The 26,418-nt window shown below is 39.7% G+C and overlaps 2 protein-coding genes across 4 annotated transcripts; both read right to left on the bottom strand.

Moving 5' to 3' along the window:
• Positions 1–3,082: 3,082 nt before the first annotated feature.
• LOC115739885 lies at positions 3,083–3,829 on the bottom strand. Its single transcript, XM_030673179.2, has one exon. It carries the CDS (start codon positions 3,656–3,658, stop codon positions 3,287–3,289), a length of 372 nt encoding a protein of 123 aa, XP_030529039.1. The 5' UTR covers positions 3,659–3,829; the 3' UTR covers positions 3,083–3,286.
• Positions 3,830–7,022: 3,193 nt separating this feature from the next.
• LOC115739864 (actin-depolymerizing factor 2) lies at positions 7,023–9,354 on the bottom strand. 3 transcript variants are annotated; one of them, XR_007196731.1, is made up of 3 exons: positions 7,824–8,131; positions 7,287–7,599; positions 7,023–7,156 (listed from the first exon to the last, which is right to left on the bottom strand). XR_007196731.1 is itself a non-coding variant. In XM_030673156.2 (3 exons), the coding sequence occupies exons 1-3, from the start codon at positions 9,198–9,200 to the stop codon at positions 7,449–7,451; spliced, it is 420 nt and encodes a 139-aa protein (XP_030529016.1). In that variant the 5' UTR covers positions 9,201–9,354; the 3' UTR covers positions 7,023–7,448. The 3 variants fall into 3 exon arrangements, 2 of the variants coding, with proteins under 2 accessions (XP_030529016.1, XP_030529015.1); XM_030673156.2 differs by adding an exon at positions 9,198–9,354 and having other exon boundaries at positions 7,023–7,599; positions 7,824–8,089; XM_030673155.2 differs by having other exon boundaries at positions 7,023–7,599.
• Between the last annotated feature and the right edge of the window lie 17,064 nt (positions 9,355–26,418).

Below are 26,418 nucleotides of genomic sequence, written 5' to 3'. Positions count from 1 at the left end.
GGTATTGATTGAAGAGGTTTTTCTCCTGTGGTGAGATTTACCTTAATTCACCTTATTTTAGCAATAATAATTAATATGGATTTTGAATTACATCAAATGGACATAAAGACTGCGATTCTCATTAGAGAATTAAAAGAAAAAAATTTATATGAAACAACCCGTTGGGTTTGTTGCAAAAGGCAAAAAAAAATGTTGACTTTTGAGATTGATATACGGCATTAAGCAATCTTCGAGACAATTGTATATATTTTTTTGTAATCTCATAGTGGCATATGATTTTGTAATGATTGACAAAGATCATTGCGTGTATATCAAAAGATCTAAAGATCAATATGTGATCTTATCATTATACATTGATGATATACTAATCGCTAAGAGCAATATGAAGTTTGTTAATATAGTCAAGAATTGGTTATGTTCCAATTTTGAGATAAAAGATATTGGTGAATCTGCATACATTATTGGAGTTAATATTTCAAGATATTGTTCGAAGAGATTGTGATCTCTTTCACAAGAGACTTATATAGATAAAGTCCTTGAATGATTTTGTATGCAAGACAGTAAATCCATTGATAACCTTATTTCAAGAGGTGAAGGTCTAAATTGCAAAAATGTCTCTTGAGGCTCTACAAGCAAATGAAGAAATAGAAAGCGTTCCATATGCTAGTGTTGTTGGAAGCTTAATGTACGCTATGATGTATACAAGACCTGATATTTGTTATGCAGTTGGAATGATAAGTAGGTATCAATTCAATCTAGGTCAAGCACATTGGATTGCTGTCAAGAGAATCCTGAAGTATCTGAAAAGTATTGCCGATTTTTTTGCTGAGTTATCAAGATAGAAATCTGCAACTTGAAGGCTATACTAATATTGACTGAGGAGGAGTTGTAGATGAAAGGAAATTTATCTATGGGTTTGTATTCTTACTGTGCGGTTGCACAATATCTTGAAATAGAAAGAAGCAAACATGTATAGCCTTATACACAATGAAAATCGATCTCATTGTGTTATCGACAAAGATACAAGAGAGTGTTTGGCTTAAAAGATGTTTGGATCAGTGAGATGTTGCTAAGGATGCTAGAGGTTCAATTATTGGTTAATTGTGATAGCCAAACAATAATAGCTTACACTATGGATCCATTGCAAGATCAAACAAATAGACATGAAGTATATTGTTGTTAAAGACATGGTTGTACAAAAAAATGTGAACATATAGTACATATTTACGCATAGAATGATAGCATATCATATGACGAAGTCAATTCTTAGAGATATTTTTTCTTGGTCATGTGTGAACAAAGGGATTGGTTCCCTATATTGAAATCTCTAAAAGTGCGTAGAAGTTGGAGTACTGGATATTTATACTTCCTAAAATTAATGATATTTGTTATCATTATTGATACCTATGAGTTTATATGACATTTATGCATATTAATGCTTAGTGCATTATATTGAGAAAGTATGTAGGACAGATAAGAGATTAGCCCACTCACATGGGTAATTGCCTCTATTTACTGTGTAATAAATACATATGAGACAATTTCAAGCTTGTTATCTAGGTGATAATTTAGAGATCATGCTTGAAATTTTGATGTGCCTTAACAGGAGTGTTAAGATGAGGTCATAATAAGTTACGCTCGAAAATGAAGTAACTACGTATTTAACTTTATCAATCTTTGATGCCGGATGTGAGTTCTGATGGATTCTTTGAAGAGAGTAGATTTGTGAACTTAAGTTAAACATTTGAAATATCTGAACTGTCATCTGTGCGGTACTAAATGTAGAGACATACACTCTATGAGAAAAGAGAGAATAGCGTAATAAGTACTTCATATTATGTATGCATGAGACGACCAAGAAGAGTTGACAAGAGTATTGATCTCAACTCTATAGCCATGTGAAACACTTGAGGATATGAGTTCCTCAGCTGAGTGCCCTCACGAGTCCGACCTATTCTTAAAATTTTGATTCGGTGTTTGCTATCCTAAAGTGTTGCCAAAGATCATGGATGATTCGATCTAACGAGACATTTCTGGAAAAGCGAATTGAGTTTAAATGGAGAGATTTTAATGAAAGAGGAAGATCAATTTGTAGTTGATGTCACATTATGATTTTGGGTTCACGGATCGACCAATTATGATTATATGAGTGTAATAGTAATTGTGAATACAATACACATCGAAATTTTTTGAAGAGAATATAAGAGATAAATGTGACTGATTGATCTAGGGTACAACATACTAGATCTACTCCAATGCACAATATGAGCTGCTATATATTCCTAATAAATATATGGCCATGAGTTCTTAGAGCATGCTGGTCGCACAGATTATTTGCCTATATAAAATTTACAATGAGAAGAGAAATGGCGATGTTTAGCACTTTATGGGCGAGTGAGAGATGTTGGGAAATTGCCCCTATCAAGGGCAAATAATTTATACCTGCCTTTATTGTGATAAATGATTGCGATAATTAAGGGCATATTTTATTTCCTATTGAATACATGGAGGTATGGTATCTTCTCTATACATAACGTACATCGTTCTATTATTCTACATATAAAAACTTTCTCAAAAACTCCCTGGAAAACTTTCTCGAAGAACGATCGATCGGTGGATCCGGATCATTTTCTCACCTGCGATTTGGGGCTTTTAATCCGTGAAACTTGAAGTATGTTCGTTAATCGTGATATGCTTCTCGGATCGGTGATACAAGTTGATTCTAGGGTATGTTGATTTAGTGCAATCCATATATATATACACGTATATGATGATTCGATTGTTGTTTTGCTATAATCCGTACGAAGCCTTTATTGGTATGTAAATTTATAATTTTTTTTTGCTGCGTTTATAGATCTGGTTTAGCAATTAGATGTATTTACCCTTCACGTTCAAATAGCGTGTGGCAAGAGTGAACTCAACTGTATGTTCTATCTGACTCAGGGAGTGTCACTGTATGTTCTACCGAGCCTCAAATGCGTGACGGGGAAATACTTCTTGGATTGCAACGGGGATGCAATTTGACATCCAAATTGAAATTTGTAATGGATACAAAATCGAAAGAAATTAATAAATACCAAATATCTTTTTTTTTAGGAGCATTACTGTTTAAATCTTTTTTCAGCTTCTGCCTAAGGAAATTACTGTCCAAGAGAAAGATACAGAGAAAGAAAAAGACTACAGAGAAAAATGCATAGGAAGGTTGTTGCTGAAGAGATGATCCTAAGAATATTCGAAACAAGTGTAACCGGAGTCGAATCGACACTTGGCCCAGCGGCGACGACCATCAAATCGAACGGGCCTCATCCTCCTCGCCCAAAGCCAAAGCCCTAACCACGAATACCGACCCAGCGACGACCATCGCCGCGAACACCGGCGGCACTGCCATGTCGACCCTCGACCTCGAGAACAGGTGTGCCGGCAAGCACACCACCGCCCCCGGCAGGTCCACCGGCACCCTCACCATGCCCTCTGGGTTGTGCCCGCCGCACTCCCTCGTGAACGAGGACGACGGCGAAACGGCTGACACGAAGGCCACCTCGGTCGAGAACGAGGCCACGGCGACAGTCGCGGTCAGGAGAGCCGTCCACGCTGCGGCGTAGAGGAGGAACGGCCACCGCGAGAGGATCCGGTCAAGCAGGGCGGAGAAGAGAGCCATGGGGGGCTTAGAAACGGCGTTGGTGGTCTAAGTAGGAGAAGATCAAATGGAGAGGATCGCCGTGATGGGGGTGGAGGGGGATTTGTTGGGGTAGATTGAAAAGTGGAGAAGAGATGGAGAGAGTCTGTTTGATGTGTGTTTGACTTTTGTTGAGAGAGAGTGTTCAGCTCGGTTCGGTTCAACGACTCGCTTGGCATTGGGGGAGAGGGTGCAAAGCTAGGTGACACGTGTCGATGTCACGAGGAAGTCGTAAATTTTCAGTTCTGCGTCAGATCTTGTGCGCTTTATTTTTATTGTTTTCCTCAGATTGTACTATTATTCTCCGATGTTTGCTCCGGGAAAACAAATTGGCCAACGGAAAATAATTCAATTTTTTTTTTAAATCCTGGATAAAAATAAGTAAAACAACTCCTCATCGTAAAGAAGACTGTAGGGGTCAATAGAGATCGTCGACCGATATTTTAGAATCCTTTTGTAAGCAATTCCGAATTTATACAAAGAAGTCAGTGGAAGAATCGAGCAATTATATTCCTCTAGAGACTGGTAATAGTCGAAGGTTTTATTCATATTTTAAGATATCAAACTTTTGATCGGAAATTCCGACCAAAAAAAACTTTTGACTTTTGATAGGAAATCTATACTTTCTTCATTGGAAAGTTTAACAGTGTAATTGGCTTTACTATATTGATTATATTAGGATTGCGTCAGAGTCAGAGTAGTAGATGGAACATCCGTGCATGCATTGAGTCCTCATGAAATTCAAGAAAGACTTCATGCTCAAAAGGAAGGAACGACGTGAAAATATTTTAACCGCTTTTAAATCCGACTTTAGATTTATTTATGTATTAGCTGGTTGGAAGGGCAATGCGCACGAGTCTCCTATTGTATCGATCAAAACCTAATTGATTGCAAATTCCTGAAGATATAATAATGGAGTTTTACACTATTGCGAAATTAAGAATAGTATATTTGTAATAAAGTTTATTTTATAGGAAATTATTATCTTGCCGATGGTGGTTATGGAACCGAAGGGGATCATTCCTCCTTATATTTGACTTAGATGCCATTTGAAGGAGTTTAGTGATCATTCCTCCTTTTGTTCGCGTCTGACACCACTTGAAGGAGTTCAGTCATTCACCTACGCTAAGTTTCAACCCTCGCTCTTCGTCTTTCCTTCTCACGCGGATCGAGGTGCCTCACCTCTCAACACTCGCTCTTCTTTCCCTCTCGATTCTCACGCCTCTTTCAAAGTTGCACAATCACAAGCCCTTATCAACTAATCTTTCTTTCCCTCTCTCGCCGGAGTAATTGAGTGGCCTGTCCTCAATGTAAGGTAATATCCAATGCTGAAGACAACTCAAGAATTCGAATCGTCTTGAAGCAGTTTTTTGAAATTATTGTGGCCATGGAGTCTTAAAAAAGGATATGGCCTCAAAGGAATTTTCTTCGTTTCATCATTTTGATTTTGATTTTTTTTATTTTTGTCTTTGTTTTTTAATTTTTATATTTTTTTAACATTTAAAAAAGATAGAAAGAGAAAACACACATAGGCAGGAGGGCTAGCCCTCGTCGAGGATCGAGAGGGGAGGGGGGTTACCGACCCTCGTTTTGACTAGGGCGGGGAACGATGACCCTCGCCCGGATTCGAGAAGGGGCTCGACCCTCTCCCTATTTTGGCGAGGGTCCGTTAGCCCTCACCTCTAGTCGGTGGGGGTACCTTCGCCACTCTCCCTCTCGATTCTCACATCTCTTTCAGAGTTGCACAATGATAGTCTCTTCTTTTCCTATTCAATGATATTCTCTTCTTTTCCTCTTAGTTCTCACGCCTCTTTCAAAGTTGCACAATCACAAGCCCTAATTAGCTAATCTTTCTTTCCCTCTCCGCCCGAGTGATTGAGTAGCCTCTCCTCAATGTACGGTAATATCCAATGCTTAAGACAACTAATCAAGAATCCGAATCGTCTTGAAGCATTTTTTCGAATTATTGCGACCATAGAATCTCCAAAAATGGTATAGCTTAAAAGGCATTTTCGTCATTTCCCTATTTTGAAAATCCCCTCCCCTCCCCCCCCTCGGTGGGCAGTGGGGCGGCAGCCACAAGGAGGAGGGATAGCCCTCCTGCCTATGGGCGTGTGTTTTTTCTTTTTCTTTTATTTTTAACAAAATAAAAAAGGAAAAGACAAATAAAAAAGAAAAAAATCAAATAAAAGGAAATGACGAAATTTCCTTGAATTCAAATTTCTTTTTTAGACTCCATGACTATTTTAGGCCCTCATTTGAAAATTTTTCCCTAATTTACAATGATTCAATGTTGTATAGCAATATTAAAATTTTGATACTGCAAAGGCGGCAATTATTTCTACTTAATATCTTTGATTGTTACTTCGTAGTTTGGAGGACATGACACGAATTTAATATCCCCCGAATTTATGATTGACACGTTAGGGAGGGATAATGAATTAGGACGAGTCGATGCAAGGTAAATGATGAACTCACTCTATGACATAGCACGAGTATAGAACCTTATCGAACATCATATGGACTGATTGAGAAGTAAAGGCCTGCCACCCCCATTCAAGGTAAACAAGTTGCGAATCTCGCAGCTTTCTTTCTAGTGTAGACTATCTAATCGAAAACTAGTGCTCGGTGAATTCGGTAGTTCTACCCATCTAAATTATCCATTTCAATTGGTATCTCCGAAGTAAGCAAAAGTTAAAACAGATGAGTTCATTCCAATTTTTCTGACAAAAATCGATAACGCACACCATTCTTTTCAAAAATAAATGCTTCAACTTTATCTAAAGTGTCCGATAGAGAAACCAAGCTCAAGCTCCAGTCAAGTCTGCCCTCACCCACCTCGGGAGCTTCAGCTTTCGGTATTCATAGACAGAGCAATGACACAAAAACAAGTAAAAACCCACTACATTAGCCGCAGGAGAGCAATAGCAGCACATAACTTTCTAGCAGCATGATCTCTCATCTTCTATCCTTACAGAAGAAGAGCAATAACAACACGACATTCTAGCAGCGTGATCTCTCATCTTCTATCCTTATATTTGAATTTGTTCCAGAAATCAAAGAATAGAACTACTCTTATCCTTTCTAACCAAGTCAATAGTTGAGAATCTAGGTAAGGGTGTCAACAACGATGTTCTCTTTCTGCGTTGTCCGTTAAACAAGATACTTCCACAGCTCTTCAGTGTATGTTACATGATAAAGGACCAGAATGCCCAGAGGAATACAGTAAGGAACTCACATTTCCCTACGTATTTATTTACAACAGCAGAACCATAATAAGTCTGCTGATAGGGCAACTTGTATATTAGAGGGCACGATTCACAGAGGAAGATAAATTATTCCAGTCTACTACAACCTCCAAGAGAGGTTCACATAGAAAATATTACCTCAATCCACTCACAGATTGTTTAGTACAGAATCATTAAATCAGGAGATAAGTTCAGAAGGTGTTCTGGTTTCAGCAAATCCAGAGAGACAAGACTGAGAAAAAGGAAGAGTTGGTAATCAGCTACCTCCACAAACAATTACATATTAGCTCGTAAATGTAAAATGACAAAACTACAAGTACCACTCACAGTTTGCATTGCGAACAATCAAAAACATGTCATACCTGAAACCACGAATATCCAAGATGAATAAGATAATGAATGGTAAGACCTGGAAAGTCTATACCGTGCCTAGCCAAGTTCACCATCCCCAAGCTATAGACATTTCACTCAAAAATAAGGAAACTGAATTGAGGAATCTCCAGTTGCACGGTGGATATGCAACTTCAGGTAGCACGGCTTCTAATAACATCAAGACCCATCTCAGTTGGATCAGTTGCCTGTAATTCAATCTGAATTCCATCAAGCTCTCTCTTGAATCTATCTTTGGAGCTTGCGTAAATCATCTTGCTTCTGACCCTTGCCGTATCAGGAGACCTTTATAGGACAATATAAAATTAACTCAAAAAGACCAGATTAACTAGCAAACCACATTGCACATACTAGTGACTTGTAAACATTGTACGATTTCAGAGACCATTGCAAAAGCTTTTGGTTGGACTTTCTAACACGGTCAAAGGGGGAAAACATTAATGCAAGAGTAATTACAAAAACAACACAAACATATATATGGCAGACAATATGTCTATATCAAAACATACCATGCAATGAAGAATATTCTGCTTTTCTGGCAATTCTCCTCGGTGACAAAATCAAAGTCATAAACAGCATATCGACACTCATCAGCAGGAAGACTGGCAGTAAAATCTTCATAGCTTTCAGTTGGCTCTCCAACCTTCTCCACGATGACTTGCTTTTGCTTCTCCTCTATCTTGAACACTATGAAGCGATAGGTTCTCTTGGCCTTCAATTCCAAGAACCTTAACTTGCAGTCATCATGAACGGCAATACCAGACGCAGCGTTGGCCTGTGCAAAAGAATATGCCATAGACATCAGGTACCTCAAGAAATTAAATTACAGGTACAGTTTGTTGAGATATCAATACCACAGAATGACAAACATCAACTCAGGAAATAACTCTCCATCAGAACAAGAAAATACAAAACACCGGGATGTCTAATAAACCATAATAACAGTTCTCAAATAACTCAATTTGGTATTCATTAACCTATGACAGACCAAGGTGCAAAGAAGTCAAAGTTTTAACAAATTGATACTTCCAAACTGTGATACACTTTCCCCTGAATCTTACCTGTATTTACAAGATCTGATCTCCAACACTTGTATTCTTCCCTTGCCCCATTTTGTCCCAGCCAGACAGGGGAGCAAATCTTTCAGACACACGCATTTACCATCTATTTCTTGCTAAAATGCAGCTTAGGTTCTTTAACAGGAACAACCAGAACCCACCAGTAACCAGTTATTAGATCTCCTCTTCGAAAGACATAAAAGTGGCTTGAGAAAACAAGATCACGACTGCAGGCAACAGTTGCATATGGCCGCATGTGTTTATGCTCAAAGATTGGTAACACCAACATGCATATAATCATCCTCCGTCAACACAACCTATGTTAAAGACATCGAATTGCAAAATTCTCAAAGGCGTGAAGTACTCTCCAGTGCTTAACCTGTTCAAGAAAATGAACAGAATCGCAGAAGTTCACAACACAGCGACGCCATGGAGTGGCATCATCCCGCAGTAATCAAATGGGAACTACACAGCCCAACCAAATTGAACCGAACCGGGTCTTTGCGTGAAGAGAACGTGAAATGAACAGTTCACCCACTTCGAATCCGATAGAACCAGCCAGCGGTTCCGCAAAAAGGAGCTCAGCTGGTAAAAGTCGGGGACAGATCAAGCGCCGACATCAGCAGCAAAGAGAACACACTCAGAAGCTACAATCGAACTAAGACGCGCACCAAATAAAACGGAAGAGACACTGTTCCAGGAAATCATCTTTCATGATTACTCCGCGGGACGAACTAGATCGCGAAAACGTAACTAATCGAAACCCTAACGGATCAAACCTAAGGAGGAGACGGAACAGGAAGCAGCGAAGTAACGAGAACTCACCATCTCCGAAATCCTCGTGAAGCGATCAGCGAGCGAGGATCGATCGGGAAAATGGAGAATTTGAAGAAGCGGTGACAGAGAGTTTCTCTCTCTAGAAGGCTGCACCAGCTGGAGCACTATGAGAGAGAGAGAGGGAGAGAGAGAATTGCGGAGTTGTAAAGTCTCTTTTATTCGGTGGGTTTCTGCGGGAGGGAGATGGTCCTCGCGATGGTGAGCAGATGCGTGCGCGAGAGGAGCGCGTCCAACGAGACCGACCAATTAGAGCGCGCCACGAGGCAAGCATTCTAGGCGGCGATACGTAGGGAGCCGCGGCTCGGCTGGGCTCACTGGAGCCGACTTAGCTCGGCCGGCTCGTTAAGCATCATTTGAGCTAATTAGCCCAAGTTATCCACTTTATTCCTTGCTTAAGTTGAGGCTCAAAGTTTGAGCGGTTGAACCTACAAGAGCAACAATTTTATTGTTTTTTCCAAAGTGATCGGGTGATGGTCCTAATGGCCTAACACCCTGTGACCCTCTCCTTTAGCTTTTATACAAAACTGTTTTTATCTCGTGAAAAAACTCAACTTTATATTTTTTTCACATTCTACTCTAAAGTTTTTTTATCCCACGAAAAAACCTCAATTTTAGGTCAGTTTCTATTTTACCCTAACCTTTTTTTATCTTATAAAGAAATCGTCAAGTTTTACTTAAATCTCAAATCGACACCCACTAACAAAAAGGATAAAAGGATACTAGTAGTGCCAATATTTGTGTACGGCGCTCACTTTAGTACCATTAATTTTTTGGATCATTTAAGTGCCAAATTAGAGAAAAAACGATCACGTAAGTACTAACTCGGGCAAAAAATGATTCCTCAAGTATCAATTCCGGTTAAACAAGATATGTGGCATTTTTTTATTAATTTTTTAATATTATGTGGAATTTTTTTAAAAGAAGTCAATACACATGGTGTCCACGTGGCAATTTTTTTATAAAAAAAAACAGTCTAAGTGGGCGCCACGTATAATATATATATATATATATATATTACAAAATAAGCTAAAATACTTTTATAAATTAAATTAAATTTAAAAAATTAGCTAAAAAAAAATGAAATTCATGTGTTGCAACGACGAGAGCTTTGAAGCTCTCGTCGCTGCTACTACCCGCCATTGTCGGCCACAAGCGAGGCCACGCCAAGGATGGCGAGGCCTCATCATTGCGGATTTGAGCGAGGGTCCAAGCCCTAGCCACTCAATAGAGTTTTTTCTTTTTTTCTTATTTTATTTTATTTTTATTTTTTTTTAATTTTTGGCTTTCTTAATTGCTGACTTGGAAGCTCCGGTGAGCCACGTAGATGCCATGTCGGATTTTCAGCGAAGCTCATCGGAATTGGCATTGAAATAACCATTTTTTAAAAAAAATTAGCATTTAAGTGATTCAAAAAAAATATTGACACACTCCTTGTGAATAATGAAGATCCTCAACATTGTGGTCGTGACCCAAGTTTGGGCTACTGCGAATGCCTCGCCAAAATCGATCGGGAGTGTGTTACGGCTCTTCTTGTTCTACTACCGGTCCATCCGGTGATGCTAACTTCCTCGGCTAAACTTACTTGGTATCACACTTGTGGGCTCTACACTGTTATTCCCAAGATGGCTGCCTGTTTGCTTCTGGGTTAATCTTGGTATGTCTTGGTCACGTGGTCCGAGGTTGCTCTTCTAACTTATACCACCCGGCTTGGCATCCCCCGTTGTTCCGATTCTTGTTTCGTGTTTTTGGGCTCTGCATTTTCTTTGGGATCGCCATTGCAATCTCGGTGTTGTTAAACTCCCCTGTTTTTTTGGTTCCCTTCTTTTCTTTTTTCTCTTTTACGTGGCCTCTACGATCTTGCCTCCGGTTGTATTTCCTTATATGTTTCTACCTCGGCCTCTTTGTTTGGGCGCTTCGCTTTAGTTGTAGACCCGGGTCTCGGTTTTTTCTCGCACCTTGTAGTTCCCTCTTCTTTGCAGCTCGGTGCTTGCACTCCTACCCACCTTCATGGTGCCCCGAAGTGTCTCCGGTAGGCTGCTTGCTCTCTTCTCTTCTTGGGTCTCCATGCGTCTCCCTCAACTTACTTTTTGCGTGGATCTTGAAGATGGCCTTTATCCTAGATGCGCCTTCATCCCTTGCACCGAGGCGGTCATTTCATTCAAGCCAAGCGACTCCCGATCTTGCTGTTGCTTTATGGGCGTCGTGGGTTATTCATGGAGGTTCCCTTCTCCAGTTGCTCAACGGTCTCCCACCACCATCCAGCTCCTTTTGTTAGTGTTCTTGGGTTTGTTGCTAGTTTTTTAGGCCGACTGTTTGGCCATTCCCGTTCCCGTTGGGCTCTTTTGCCCTTTTGTGATTACTACTCCTTCTTGGTGTATTTTGCGGGCGGATCACCTTTGAACTCCCTAGGTCACATTTCGTGACATATAGAGTTCAAGGTTTTTGTGTCCGTTTCTTTTGTACCTAGCTTTTGAAAGATCAATACATACTTACCTTACCAAAAAAAAAAAAAAAAAAATATTGACACTCCTTACCAAAAAACAAAAAAATATTGACATTAAAGTGAGCGATGTACACAAATATTGGCACTCTTAGTATCCTTTTGCTTAAAAGAAGTCTTAAACCGATCGTAATTGTGTTAATTCGGTTCTAAACTTTTTTCCCAAGTGATTTATAAATATTTTGCATTTGCGAATATTCAATCCAGTTTGCCGGACAACAAGAACATGGATAATTTTTAATAATATTTTTTTAATTTTTTGTATTTCCCTTTTTTCCGTTTTTTTCTTCCTACTCCTACTATAGCCAGCGAGCTATGGCTGGAGAGGGTTGTCGGAGCTCACCAACTGTGGGTGAAGGCGGCCAAGATGGCCTCTCCCGACCTAAGCGAGCCCGGGCAGGGGATGCGAAGCCCTTGCCAACCATAGTAGGAGTAGAAAGAAAGTTTTTTTTTTAAATATTAAAATATTTTAAAAATTACCTACGTCAATGCCGGCATGCAAAGTGAACTGAATTGACACAATTGCAAAATGTTTAGGACTTAATTGACAAAAAAAATTAGAGCTAAATTGGTATAATTACAATAGGATTAAGACTTTTTTGGTAATTTTCCTATTTAACGAAGGCGGATTTATGACTCAAGTAAAAGTTTGTGATTTTTAATAAGACTGAAAAATTTTAAGGGTGAAATTGTGACTAAATAATAAAATTGGGGCAGAACCTAAAGTTAGTGTTTTTAATGGGACAAAAAAAAATACTTAGGATAGAATTTAGACCGAACCTAAAGTTGAGAATTTTTACGAGACAAAAAAATTATAGTAGAATTGGGACTAAAAATAAAATTGAGAATTTGTTAAATTATTAGGCTCGTTTCCTAATAGAAGAAACCTCTAGAATACCAAGAATTATATTTCATTTAGGGAGATTTTCTTCCTATAATCAGACTCTCACACCGTACAGTTCTGTTGCATGAACGATTTACATTCAAGACAACTATCCGTGTGGACGATTGCTTAACATAAACATGGACACGTGCCTTGGTATGAAACCCATTTGTACAAAGAAAATTGCACGCTCCATTTATTTTATGGAAAATGAATGATCTGAAAATGAATTTTTGTATACCTTAAAAAAAAATAAACAAAAAATATCTTCATCGTCCGTGACATTATTTATACATGAATTATTATCGATAATGAAAATATTTTTCAATTGACATTTATTTCAAGAGTTCACTTTAAAAAATATATTTTTCAAAGTGTTCATCTTTTGCGAAACAAACTGTATAAAATGAACGCTTGCATTACTTAAAATAATAATCAATGATGAACATTTGCATCATCAATAATAACTTATATCTGAATATTTTCGTGGACGATGAAAATAGACACAACGAATATTTTTAAGAAAATACTGGCTAAATTGTTTATTTTTCGCGAAATAAACAAGGCTCATGCTAATGATGTTTTTCTTAGATCAGTCCCCCATAATTAGAAGAGCTCCAAGCACGGCTTGGCTAGGTTATAGCTATATGGTTACTGGTAATTTTGCTTGTTTAGTACAAGATGGCCGTTGGCAAATTTTGGAATTTTTCTTGGCTTGCAAGAGTGCGATGGGTCCGTTATTACCATTTGTGTTTTTTTTGGGTCAAAAGTGCGATGGTCCTGTCACATGGCACTTTTTCGATGGGCGGGCGTGGGGACCATGCAGATTCTTTCTGTTTATTCCTTTGGGCGTCCATCTGACGCTACTTTTGCAGATTTCTTTTTTTGGATTAATACTATGGAAAATCTCAAATTGATATGTTTGTAATAAATTTATCTTAAATTATTTTTTGACTATCAAAAATCTCAAACTGGTGCACTTGTGATAAATTTACCTCAAACTGATACACTTGTGACAAATTTACCATCTGTTAGTTTTCGTTAAATCCAATTATCAAATTGCTAAATTTGATGGCATGGGTAATTCATGGGTGTACTAGTTTGGGATTCTTACCCTCTGTTTATTAGAAGTTTATCAAATTGAAATTTTTCGTAAATTTGTCACAGATGTACCAACTTGAAGTTTTTCTTGGTCAAAAAAATTAATTTAGCGTAAATTTATCACAAAAGTACCAATTTAGGATTTTTGGCTATCAAAAAAATAGTTTCGGGTAAATTTGTCACAGATATACTAATTTGAGATTTTTCGATGTCAAAAAAATAATTTGTGGTAAATTTGTCATAGGTGTACCAGTTTAGGATTTTTTATGGTATTAATCCTCTTTTTTTTTTATGGCAAACTTCTTTTGGTGCAAAATTTCTTTAAGAAAATTCCAAAAAAAGGTTCAAATGCTCTAATTTTCTCAAAAGGCCTTAAAGTAATTTTATTTTAAATAAAAGCCTAAGGTGCTTTTTTTTTTAAAATAAGAGTCTAATCAAGATATTTTCTTTTTATATATTTTTTGATTTTTTTTTTCTTTTATCTTCCTTTTTCCTTTTTTCCTCTTCCACCTCACTGGGCGACGCTCCCGACCGTCTTCCTCGCGTTCTTCCTAATCTACCTCTTCTATTACTTCCTCCTCCTCGGCCACTAGGATCATCGATTCGCCTCTAGCTACTTCACCTCCCTCGCCCACGACACCCCGGTCGTGTGATCACAACCATGATCGCCACCCGCCGCTCCCCGCCACCTTGGCACAAGACCGTCTACGCCTCATTGAACACACCCTTCCATAACACTGTTCTCGAGTTCAGCATCGCCTACTTCCTCATCGACCTCATCCACTACCTCGTCTTCTTTCCTAGTGACGTCCTCTTCATCAACACCTTGTCACCCTCTTTATCTCTCTCGCCTACCACCGTGTGGTTACCATTGCGATCCCATCCTCCTCTCCTCGTCGAGGTCACCGGCCCCAGCCTAAACACACGGAGCCTCACCAAGGCCTGGGAAGTCGAGGCACCTTTTGCCGTGTGACTCTTCCACATCATATCCCCGATCTTCACCCTCTACACGGTGGTGCGGGGCGTAGTTGCCCCGGCCTACGTGTGCGACCTGGTGATGCACTCTTCAATGGAGGATGCAAAAGATTCAATACCCAAGTTGGCTTGCGAAAAGTGGCCCCGAAATAGGGCTTGTGTATACATACTTCCCGGGGTTAATGATATATAAATAAAATGATCTTTTACTGTTGTTGTTGCTGGCTACTTACCGACTATCCCCTGTTTTTTTTTTTATTATTGTCCGGGAAAGTAGCACGTTCCGCATACGTTAAATCAAAAGATAAAATGGGTCGGCGATGTGCCTGGAATGTTGCCATTAAATAACCTGAGGCGTTTGGTAGGGTTATTGCGAGCCCGGGATCGAGGCATGACAACAACAACGAGGGAACGTGCCGCAGAACAATATGAATCGACTCCTAGTTCAAGGACGGGTATATGCTGTCACCAGAGAGGAGGCGAAGGACTCGCCGAACGTTATCGATACAATCTTCTTGCACAATCATGTAGCTTATGTGTTGTTCGATCCGGGAGCCATGCATTCTTTTGTTGCTAAGCGGTTTGTTAAGTTAGTAGGGTTGAGTCGAGAACCATTGAGAAACGGTCTTTAAGATTTCTACACCGTTAAATGATAGTGTAGTGTCCGTGGTAGGATGTCCTAATTGTAAGTTGGTTATAGGTGGTCATGAGGAAAAGATGGATTTGATTGTGTTGGCGATGTTTGATTTTGATGTGATTATTGGTATGGATTGGCTCATTGAGCAAAGAGCTACGATGAATTGCTATCGCAAAGCCATTCGATTTAACCCGTTGGATGGGGTTAGCTTTGAATTTATTGGAAACCGAAGAGGAACCTTGATTCCCTTAGTTTCGTTGCTGGAGGCGACCATTTGTTGGATAGTGGTTGTCAAGAATATTTGGCAACGGTGGTTAATACGTCAATTGAGGAACCAAGGATGGAGGACATTGCCGTGGTATATGAATTTTTTGATGTCTTTCCATAGGAATTGCTAGGATTACCAACAAAAAAGGGAGATAGAGCTTGTAATTGAGTTAGTCCCTTGAACGAAGCCGATTTCTAAAGCATCGTATCAGATGACGTTGTCGGAATTTAAGGAGTTGAAGGTACAACTACAAGACTTGCTCGACAAGGGATTCACTCGTCCTAGTGCATCTCCATAGGGAGCGTCGGTGTTGTTTATAAGGAAGAATGATGCATCATTGCAACTATACATCGATTACCAGCAACTCAATTAAGTAACGATCAAGAATAAGTATTCGTCGCCAAAGATTGACAATTAGTTTGACCAACTTCATGGAGGTTCAGTATTTTCCAGGATCGACCCATGGGCGGATATCATTATCTGAGGATTAAGAAGGAGGATATATAGAAGACGGCATTTAGGGCGCGCTACGGTCACTATAACTTTACCGTAATGCCGTTTGGTCTAATAAATGTCCTTGCTACTTATATGGATTTGATGAATCAAGTATTCAAGGAGTTTTTAGATCGATTTGTTATCATGTTTATAGACAACATCTTGGTATATTCCAGGAGTTGTGAAGAACATAAGCATCATTTAAAGACGATATTGCAAACCCTTCGGGATCATAAGGCGTATGCCAAGTGTAGTAAGTGCAAGTTCTGGCTAAGTTGTGTAACTTTCCTAGGATATGTGATTTCCGGTGAAGGAATTTCTATGGGTCCAGCTAAGACCGAAGCGGTCATGGATTGGCCAAGACTAACGGCGGTGACGTAGGTTCGGAGTTTTGTAGGATTGATAGGCTATTAGAGGCGTTTTGTGGAAAGGTTCTCTACAATAGCTATGCTGTGACATCCTGTAATCCGGCTCGTTTTGAAGCCTTGAATAAATGAAAAGTCTCATCGATGTACTTCGATCGAATCTCACTCGGAACCGATCCCTCTCGAGTAGACTAACCAAATGGGAATGGCTAACTAGGAAAATCAAGTACGTGGACCTAAGAACTTGATCATGGACTAACTCTTTGGCCATGAAAATTGTCGAGGGAATATTTTGGACCAATATAGACCGATCCTAGAATAATTAAGGAATGATTTGGATAATACCCAACGCTTGGATCACGGGTGATTCCGTTCGACCTCGTGTGGGTTCCAAACGTCCCCGAATTATTTTCTAACGATCGTGTCCATCGGAACTAGTGATTGACCCTCGCAATTGATTGACAACCAAGGTCGCCATGGTTCGAGTAATTCTTAAACGTGATTTTAATCACGGGTCGATACGCGTAACTCCTAAAAGCCGCCCGTTAGTGTGAGATACGCTGAAAATTCTATTGATCGAGATTGATCGCGAATCGAGCTTCAGAATTTGACGTCGGACCTTCAAGGGTTTCAATAAATAAAATTTTGGACGTTTCCTCATCCTGTGTGAAATTCCTTCGCGGTTCGCCCCAAAGAGGTTTAGGAAAAGTATATTTGGACTGGATATGGGAAATGACCCATTTGCCCTAAAAAAATACCCTATTTTTCACTTGGAACGAATGGTATTTTGGTCATTTCCCCTTTTGGCCGAGATTGACTAGTCAATGAGGGGAGATAATTATTTTTTTTACTCTTGACTTTATGGGCATAATTAATTATTATTAACCTATATTAATTATTATATTGGTCTCTTCTTCTTCATTATCCAAGATCCCTCTCTCTCTCTAGCTCACTTTCTCTCTACCTCACTCTCCCTCTCCCTCTCCCTCTCCCTCACTTGGCCGAACACCCTTTCTCTCACCCTCCGTTGCCGAAAATTCTTCAAGCCTTCTTTGGTGTCGCTTTGGAGCGCTTGGAGTCGCTAGAACGTCGCCGAGTCGCCGGCCGTGCAAGGACCGCCGGAATCACCGCTCGATTCAAGCTTTTCCTCAACCATTCAACGGAGGTTTTTGCGAGTTTTTGAGGTAGGATTGTTTCTAAACCTAAATTAGGTGGTTAGGTTGCTAAAAGACCATGAAATTGTGAATTTTTTATGAAGAAAATTGTTGGATTTGGGCTTGAGGAGGGGCTGGACGAAAATTGCAAAAATGGAGGTGAGATATGCTTGTTCTTGCAATGAATAGTAATTGCAAGAGGATATTTGTTTGGTCAAAGTTTGACCATGGTTACTCTACCAACCCTAGTTACTTTTTGTTCAACTATGGTTGCTTTATGCTATTTATTAATCATGGTTAGGTTAGTATTTGACTCTAGTTAGTTTTTGAACCATGGTTAGTTTAAATATTAACTAGGGTTACTTTTATGTGACATAAAGTCGTTATGCCACGATGCTAATTAAATGTGACATTGTTATAGTATAGTACTATGGTCGTGAATTAATTATATATTAGAAAATTATTATTGTTCGGCCGTGATAAATTTCCACGTTAGTATAATTTTAATGGCGCGTGATTTATAAATTACTACGTTAGCGTAATATGGTCGCATGACGTGGATTGGATACTATGGTAGTATTAACCGATCGGGTAGTCCGGATTAATATTTGGATTAGTGTGAATTAATCGAGTGATCTCGAATTATTAATTCTCTAATGTGGGTGAATCACGTGATCCCGATCTATTCTAAGAAAATATGAGGGTCGTATTCAATCAAGTCGTCCGAGGCCAAAGTGAGCCGTATTCGTCTGATTGTCCGAGACCGAGGAAATGTGATGGTCGTATTCAATCAAGTCGTCTAAGGCCAAAGTGAGCCGTATTCGTCCGATTGTCCGAGACCGAGAAAGTAAGAAAGTCGTGTTCAATTAAGTTGTCCGAGACCAAAGTGAGTCGTGTTCGACTAATTGTCCGAGACTTGATCCGGTCGTGTTCCTATGTGTCCGAGACCGAGATCCGTGGGTCGTATTCCTATGTGTCCGAGACCCTGGTATATATATAGAGTCGTGTTCCATAAAGGTCCGAGGCTCAATGTTATGAACTTATTTGATGGCGGTGGAGTAACGTGGAATATTCTGGAGGAACGTGGAATATTCTGGAGGAACGTGGAATATTTTTGGAGTAACGTGAAATATTTTGGAGGAACGTGGAATATTCTGGAGGAATGTGGAATATTTTTGGAGTAACGTGGAATATTCTGGAGTGACGTGGAATATTTTTGGAGTAACGTAGAAATTTTTGGAGTAATGTGGATATTTATATTATGGCCTGATGTGTTAAAAATGGGTCTTGGAGCACGTATAATATTTTATTGTCGAGTTGAGGCGTGGAATGCCGAGACGGGAGTAACGTAGAATATTGGAGAAGGTGTGAGAATTTTCGGAGAAAGAACGGAATTTTTCTGGAATTTAATTGTGAATTTTTGGGTAAGAAAGAGGGATTGTCGGAAATTTTTCTATGGAAATGTGTCCGGAGGCACTAGCGACCTGATCTAGGGTTAGAGATTTTCCCTGCGAGATTTTATCTCACCCCGTCGTGGGTTCGTTGTTTTTCGACCCTTCGCCTCGGCCATGAGCGTTCCGCCCCGAAGTTCGGGATTCCCCCAGACATGGATACGCAAGTGACAGAGTATCCTGTCGGGGAAAATCAAGTTTATTATAGATATGCAACTACGGTTTGGGTAGATACCGGAGAGCTATATTGGAAGCCTCAAACCTACGTGGCATGGACTTATCGCCACGGGGACCTGACCACGGGACCATTGAGAGGTTTCGATGTTCCCTTTAATGGAGTCGGGGAGTACGATCCTGCGAATGCTGCACCCCCGAGATGGAGAGGTGGTGAACCCCAAAGCTGTACCTGAAGTTTTGGCACCCGACCCCGTAGCCGTGGTACCTGCAGAAGCAGATGGTGAAGTTATGGAGCCTTCGGATGCCGATCGCTCTCCAGAGTTAGATGAGGCCGAGTGGGCAGCCCGATATGGGTTTGTGCCGGGTGGCGAGGATGAGGATGAGGATTAGATGGTTGGCTTCATAGTTTTTGTGGCGTGTTGTATTTTGGTTGTATAGCGGGCTTTGACCACGTGTCTTTTGTTATAGGTGGTCACGGGCTTGTACGGTGACCCCTGAAGCCTTAGGTTCGACGGTTTGTAACAACTATGTATATATGTACATATGTGTGTTTTTACCATTCCAAGTTATCGTAGTTTTGTTGGTGTTACGTACGAGGATTGTTGTTGCTTCCGCATGTGTTGTTTAATTTTGTTGGCCTGAGGATCCTGGAGAACCGTACGCAAGCGAGGCCGGGTGGGATGTCGACGGTTCGTAAGGTTCGGGTCGTGACATATGCTTTTGATGCGATTGCTGAAGAAAGACGAGAAGTTTGAGTAGATGGATAGGTGCGAGCGTAGTTTTCAAGAGCTTAAGCACAAGCTAACTACGGCTCCAGTTTTGACAATGTAAAGGATTGGGCTGCATTCTAATGCAACATGGAAGGGTGGTTGCATACGTGTCCCATTAGTTAAGGCCTCATGAGTTGAACTATCTGACGTATGATATGGAGTTAGTAGCAATTGTTTTGCTCTTAAGATTTTAAGGTACTATCTAGCTGGAGAAAGATTTCAAGTTTACACCTACCATCAGAGTTTTAAGTATCTGTTCTTTCAGAAGGAGTTGACCATGATGTAGCGTTATTGAATGGACCTTATTAAGGATTATGACTGCGAGATTTTGTATTATCCAAGTAAGGCAAACAAGGTCATAGATGCGCTGAGTTGGAAGTTAGCGATAGCGCAACCGATGGTTCAAAAATAGCTTCTTCTAGAGGAAGTGCGAGACTCAGACTTTAAACTTGAGGTAAGCCGTCTATCGAGTTTCATAGCTACATTGAGGATTGAACCGGAAGTATAGATAAAGGTTAAAGCTTTGCACTTGACGGACCTCGCAATTCAAAAGATCCTACAAGAGGGCTCAGCCAAAAAGAAAATCGACTTCCAAGTAGCCGAGAATGGAATACTAAGGTTTCGAGGACGTTTGTGCGTGCATGCCGATGAAGGTCTCAAAGAGGAAATCTTGTTAGTAGCACACCATAGCAACCATAGTATTCATCTAGGCAGCACAAAGATATACCAGAATTTGAGACAATACTACTGGTGGAATGGCATGAAATTGGACATAACCAAGCACGTAGCAAAGTGCGTAACATGCCAGCAAATGAAGGCGCAACATTATAAACCTAGCGGATTGCTGCAGCTCCTCGAGATTCTAGAGTGGAAGTGGGAGCATATCATAATGGACTTCGAGTTAGGGTTGTCGAGGGGTTAGAGAGGTAATGATTTGATTTGGGTCGTGGTGGATAGGCTGACGAAGTCTGAGCATTTCATCGCAGTGCAAAAGGACTTCACTTTGGATAGGTATGCTGAGTTGTATGCGCGATAAATAGTACGTCCTCATAGAGTGCCAATGACAATCACATCGGATCGTGATCCCAAGTTCACTGCCACATTTTGAAAAAGTTTACAGATGCATTGGGAATGAAGGCTGCAGTTTAGTACGGCCTATCATCCACAAATTAATGGCCAGTCGGGAAGGACGATTCAGATGCTTGAAGATATGTTGCAAGATTGTGCTTTAAATTTCAAAGGAAGTTGGGAGGAACAACTTCATTTGATTGAGTTTGCTTACAACAACGGTTATCAGCAGACTATTAAGATGGCATCATTTGAAGCGTTGTATGGTAGGGCCTATAGGACACCGGTTTATTGGAACAAAGTTAGTGAAAGGAAGATTACTGGCCCTAAGCTGGGGTAATTATCGTTGGATGCAATCAAGGTCATTAGGGAAAGACTTAAGACAGTCTAGAGCCGTCAGAAAAGTTATGCCAACAAGCGGCGTAAGCCTTTAGAATTCCATGCAAGTGATCACGTTTTCCTTAAGGTGTCACTTATGCGAGGGATATCTCGTTTTGGCAAGAAAGGGAAGCTGAGTCCAAGGTACGTTGGACCGTTTGAGATTTTGGAACGAATCCGAAATTTAGCATATCCTCTCGCATTGTCACCGAGACTTACTTAAGTGCATGACATTTTTCATGTATCAATGTTGAGGAAGTATGAATCTGATCCAACTCACGTGTTGAATTTTGAGGAGATTAAAGTGGATAAGCGAGTATCATATGTGGAATGTCCAGTGAAGATTATGGACAGAAAAGAGCAAGTGCTACAGAATAAGACGATTCTCTTGGTCAAGGTGATTTGGCAACACCATAGAACAGAAAAAGTGACGTAGGAAAGAGATAATGTTATGAAGCGTCAATACCATTTTCTTTTTGAGTAGTAGTGGTGTAATTTCAAGGACGAAATTCCCATAAGGATGGGAAAGTTGTAATGTCCTGAAATTTTGACGTCTGTAAGATAAATGAATTCGATGAATTTTAACCACAAATTCCAGCCTGGTAAATAATATTGAATTTTTTAGGATTAAGGGACAATAATTGAATGTTGATTTATTCGTCAGAAATAGAAATTGAATTATCCTAATACGTCGGTCAGAGAAAATCAAGTCCAAGTAGTTGAGTCGTTAGATCGTAGCGTCGAAACCCTTCGCGCCTCGGCCTAGCCCCGACCGAGCCCTAGTTGCGAAAATACCAAAAAGCCCTCGGTTATTAGTGCCAAAAGACTAATGTATCCCCATTATCAAATTACCAAAATGCCCCTTGATATTATTCATAAAAGATAAAATCATTAATGGGGATTTGGCCTTATGGGCCTCACCCCCATTAATGCCCCGCAACTCACATCACATCCCTCTTTTCTCTCTTTCTTCTCTTTCTCCTCTCTCCCTCCCCCTTTGGCCGGCCGAATCTCACCCTTCGCCTCTCTCCCATTTTCAGCGACACCACCCACCACCACCGTTCCCTCCTCCTCTAGTCGTCGCCGACCACCCCTTACCATCGCTTCGTCGCGCCATCTTAACCCACCAACCACCCAAGCCACGCCATTGCTTCGTCGCCATCACAAGCCCAAAGTCGCTCGAGTACCCGCTGTCGCGACCTAAAAAATAAATTTTTAGGCAAATGGATTATCAGGTTAATTATTTAACTAACCTAATACGGACTCTCCCAAGCCCTACCAAATCGCAACATTAGTTAACTCAAATGATTTCAAATTCGGAGTCGCCACTAACCATTTACGGAAGGTTGATTAGAAACCTTAATAAAATAGAGGGAGAACTATTTTATTTCTGCGCATCAGAGAAAAATGGGTTCGGGGATTTGGTTACATTAACTAATTAAAGCTAATGCCCTTTCGGTACCTTAATTCCATGAGATGTCCTAAATCGACGACTCAAGCTTGATTGAATTTAGGCTCGAACGAGGTGTTTTTATGTTTTCATTTATTTAGAATGGATGCAATGCATGACATGCAAGACTAACCTATATACAAAAATTAACTAATCAATTAAAGCATGCAAGATGACATGGCATTAATCCGTATATGTCGTAAAACGCAAGGCAATCTACTCTAACTATGCATGACATGGATAACGTGGGTGGCATAAGAACGAATATGCAATCAATTAGATTCAACATGCAAGAACCGTATGCGAAAGTTCATGGTTAATTTAAAAGACATGCAATTTAAATTAAATGACCCATGCAATAAAATTAATTAGCCTAAGATGAACGAATCCAAACATGTTTTCTATATGACGTGCGAATGACTATGGCATATTAAAAAAAATGATATAAAAATGTACGGCAAGCAAATATGACATAGAAAGTGAACATGCGACATGCGAATAGATATGATATGTAGATGTGCAAAATGTTATTTTTAGAACATGGAAGACAACCAATGGGATATACAAAAGTATGAATGCATGGATGATATATGCTAATTTCCAAAAATATGGATGAAGGACTAAATGGTATACGAAAATATGATGCGATCAAAAGATAAAGCAATATCTCAAACGAGCAGATTTTTATTTTTTGGAAACACAACTTAAAGATATGCAAGTGATATTTCAAAAATATGGAATGCAATATATGATACTCGAAAATATATGAAGTGAATTTGGCTAGATAAATGAAATAATGCAGAATAGATATGCATGGAACGTGAGATATGTGAAAAAAAACATGTAGATATGCAATGAGAGATTTGAACCAGATTAAGAATATTCTGATTTGATTCTCTTGATTTGAATTTTCAAAATAAACTTAATGAGATAAAGTTTTTAAGAAACTTTATCTTCCTAAAGATTTAATCAGACATGGTTTATAAGAAACCATATCTCACTAATTTTTTAGGATTTTTTTTAAAGTTTATTAGGAAATTTAAATAAGACAAGATCTCAATCAATTGCAGAATATCAATACAATCAGATAATTCAAGATAGCAATCCGGATAAGTCGAAACGAATCAAACCCCATCCTCTTGCATTTTTTTCAAAAAAGATATTCCTAAATCTAAATTCGGCTTTTTGAAGATAGCAAATCGGATCTAAACGGTGATAGATCGATTAACTAAATTCCCATCTTTACTAAGTTGGAGGGTCGTATCCGAACGGCGACGGACAAGTTTATCCAACTTAACATAGATGTTACCTATTAGGGAATAAAATTCCCTAATTTAGATTTAGGATTTTTTATTCGAAAACATGTCCAATGAGTCCAATTAAAATCCAATTTTCAAAATTTGTGATAAAAATTAGGGTTTTGATATGCGAAAATTGTTCTTTGAGTTTCTTCAAAAGATTCGATTTCTTAGTCAAAGAAACCAGCAAACAAGCAGCAATTAATTCATGCCAAATCAGTAATAAAATAGTCAAAAGACTTACCTTTAAGCTTGGTGAGATTCTGCATGATTAGGGACACGTATGATGCAAAACAAAGGACAATTCCAAAAAAAACAGCACTTTCACAGCACTTATACAGCATCTAAGGCATGTCAAACAGCGTGTTTTCTATCCCAAATCCGCAGCAAATCAACGTTGATAAATGTGAGAGAGTTACCTTGATATGTTGCGCTAAAATTCTGCACACCGTGGGCTCGTATTGCCAATTCAAACTCGACGCCACCAGTCCGCGGATGGGAGTTCGCGGGATCGACGCACGTACAACTTGGAGGTTCACACTTGTGTGAGACTTCGGACTATGAAACGCCTCGTCGCGGCCGGCTTAGGATGCTCACGAACAACGAGGGAGTTGCTCGCAAACAATGCTAGATCAGCCCTAATATCGCAACACTCTCTTTTCCGAATTTGGATCCGCCGATCTTGGGACCGAAACTAATTTTTTTGGACCGAACGTCTTCTCGCTTTCGGCCACCGAACAAGAGAAGGATAATTGCAATCCACTGCAAAAGAACCTCTTGAAGATAGAAAGACGTCAGCCTCTTTCTACTTGGGCACCAATGGGTTGTTCAAGAAAGCTTTTTGGCCAAAGCTTTTGCTCTATCTCCTCTCACGTGTAATCTGATTTTTCTGAATGAATTCTGGATGCCTCCTCCTGTTCACCTAGGTTTAGGGTTCTATTTATAGAGAGCTTAAGTATTCTAAACCTAGTGGAGATAGGATTGAATGTTGACCATTAGATTGGGAGTCCTAGTTAGACTTTGACTAGTTTTTAAACCCTTGGATTAAAAAAAAATCTGCACTTTGAGGAGTCTCACTTGGTTTGCATTCCTTTGCTTTTGGCGCAAGTTGTGGACAGCTGCAAATTTTTATGATATGGGCTCAATGGATGGATTAATGACTAGTCCATGTTTTTCCCCCAATTTAAACGTGAGTGGGTTAAATTTGAAGCCCAAGGGCAGCTCCCTTCACCTAATTAATTTTTTTTAGCACGCCTTTTATGTGGATTGAACTGGCCGAACACTGCATCCAACCATGGACTCATCCACAACTTTTGTGCTTATGAATTTTGGCACATATATCCTTGAATTGCCAACAAGTTTCTTGTCCCTTTGAATTCAAACCACCTAAGCTCGGTCTTGCACTAATAAATGCTAATGCAATGCACAAAAATATAACATGTCACGCATGAAAATTATTTTTGGCGAGAACTAACGTTAATTCTCAATTTTATGAAATATGACTGATTTAAAGAAAATTAAAATTTAGGTGTCAACACCCGCGACCTCCACCTAAGTAGCACCGACATTGATACGTGACACGCAACATTACACGATACGTTGACACGTGATTTCTAAAAAATAGAGATTTCCGATACGTTAAAGACACGTTTTGTTAAAAAAAATAAAAATAGAGAATTTACAAAAAGTGCCTTTATAATAAAAAAAAAAAAAATTTTTACCATAAATACTGCCGTAATTAAACCTAAGCTACTATAGCAAAAAATAAATAAATAACAAAATAAAAAAATTAAATCACTTGAATTAATTGCTTCGATTAGACCACTCAACGCCCCATGCCCTCTTTCCTCCTCTCTCTCTCTCTCTCTCTCTCTCTCTTTACTTTATGAAAAAAATTCACACTTTCCCATGATCTCTCTCCTCTCTCGTCTCTTATCACGTCTTTGCCACGGGCTCTCTGTTCTCTCTCTTTTTCTTTTTGGACACACAACCTCACCTCTCTACGTTGCCAAGTGAACGAAGCAATGACACCCGACGTGATTTTAGCTGCCTTGTTTCTCCTCCGCCGCTTGTTCACTCTCTCTTCCGGCACACACAAAACCCATTCACTACTCGGACGCTCGCCGCTCACTCTAGTGTTGGCTCGCTAGCTGCCTCCCTTCCTCCCGATCTGTGGTTTTTCAGCCCTCATCCATGACTGTTGCTCTCTCCCTCATCTCTCATGGCGAGACGTAAACAT

The sequence above is a fragment of the Rhodamnia argentea genome, chromosome 10, assembly GCF_020921035.1.
Source record: "Rhodamnia argentea isolate NSW1041297 chromosome 10, ASM2092103v1, whole genome shotgun sequence".
Lineage (NCBI taxonomy): Eukaryota > Viridiplantae > Streptophyta > Magnoliopsida > Myrtales > Myrtaceae > Rhodamnia > Rhodamnia argentea.
Note: the sequence above shows the minus strand (reverse complement) of the source record. Positions and strands in the feature narration are given on the sequence as shown.

Excerpts from the sequence above, each read along its gene's own strand:
- LOC115739885 (XM_030673179.2), bottom strand. The coding sequence starts at position 3,658 with ATGGCTCTCTTCTCCGCCCTGCTTGACCGGATCCTCTCGCGGTGGCCG.
- LOC115739864 (XM_030673155.2), bottom strand. The coding sequence starts at position 8,116 with ATGTCTATGGCATATTCTTTTGCACAGGCCAACGCTGCGTCTGGTATT. Across the intron at positions 7,600-7,823 it reads AGAATATTCTTCATTGCATG|GTCTCCTGATACGGCAAGGG; the intron begins GTATGTTTTGAT and ends TGTCCTATAAAG.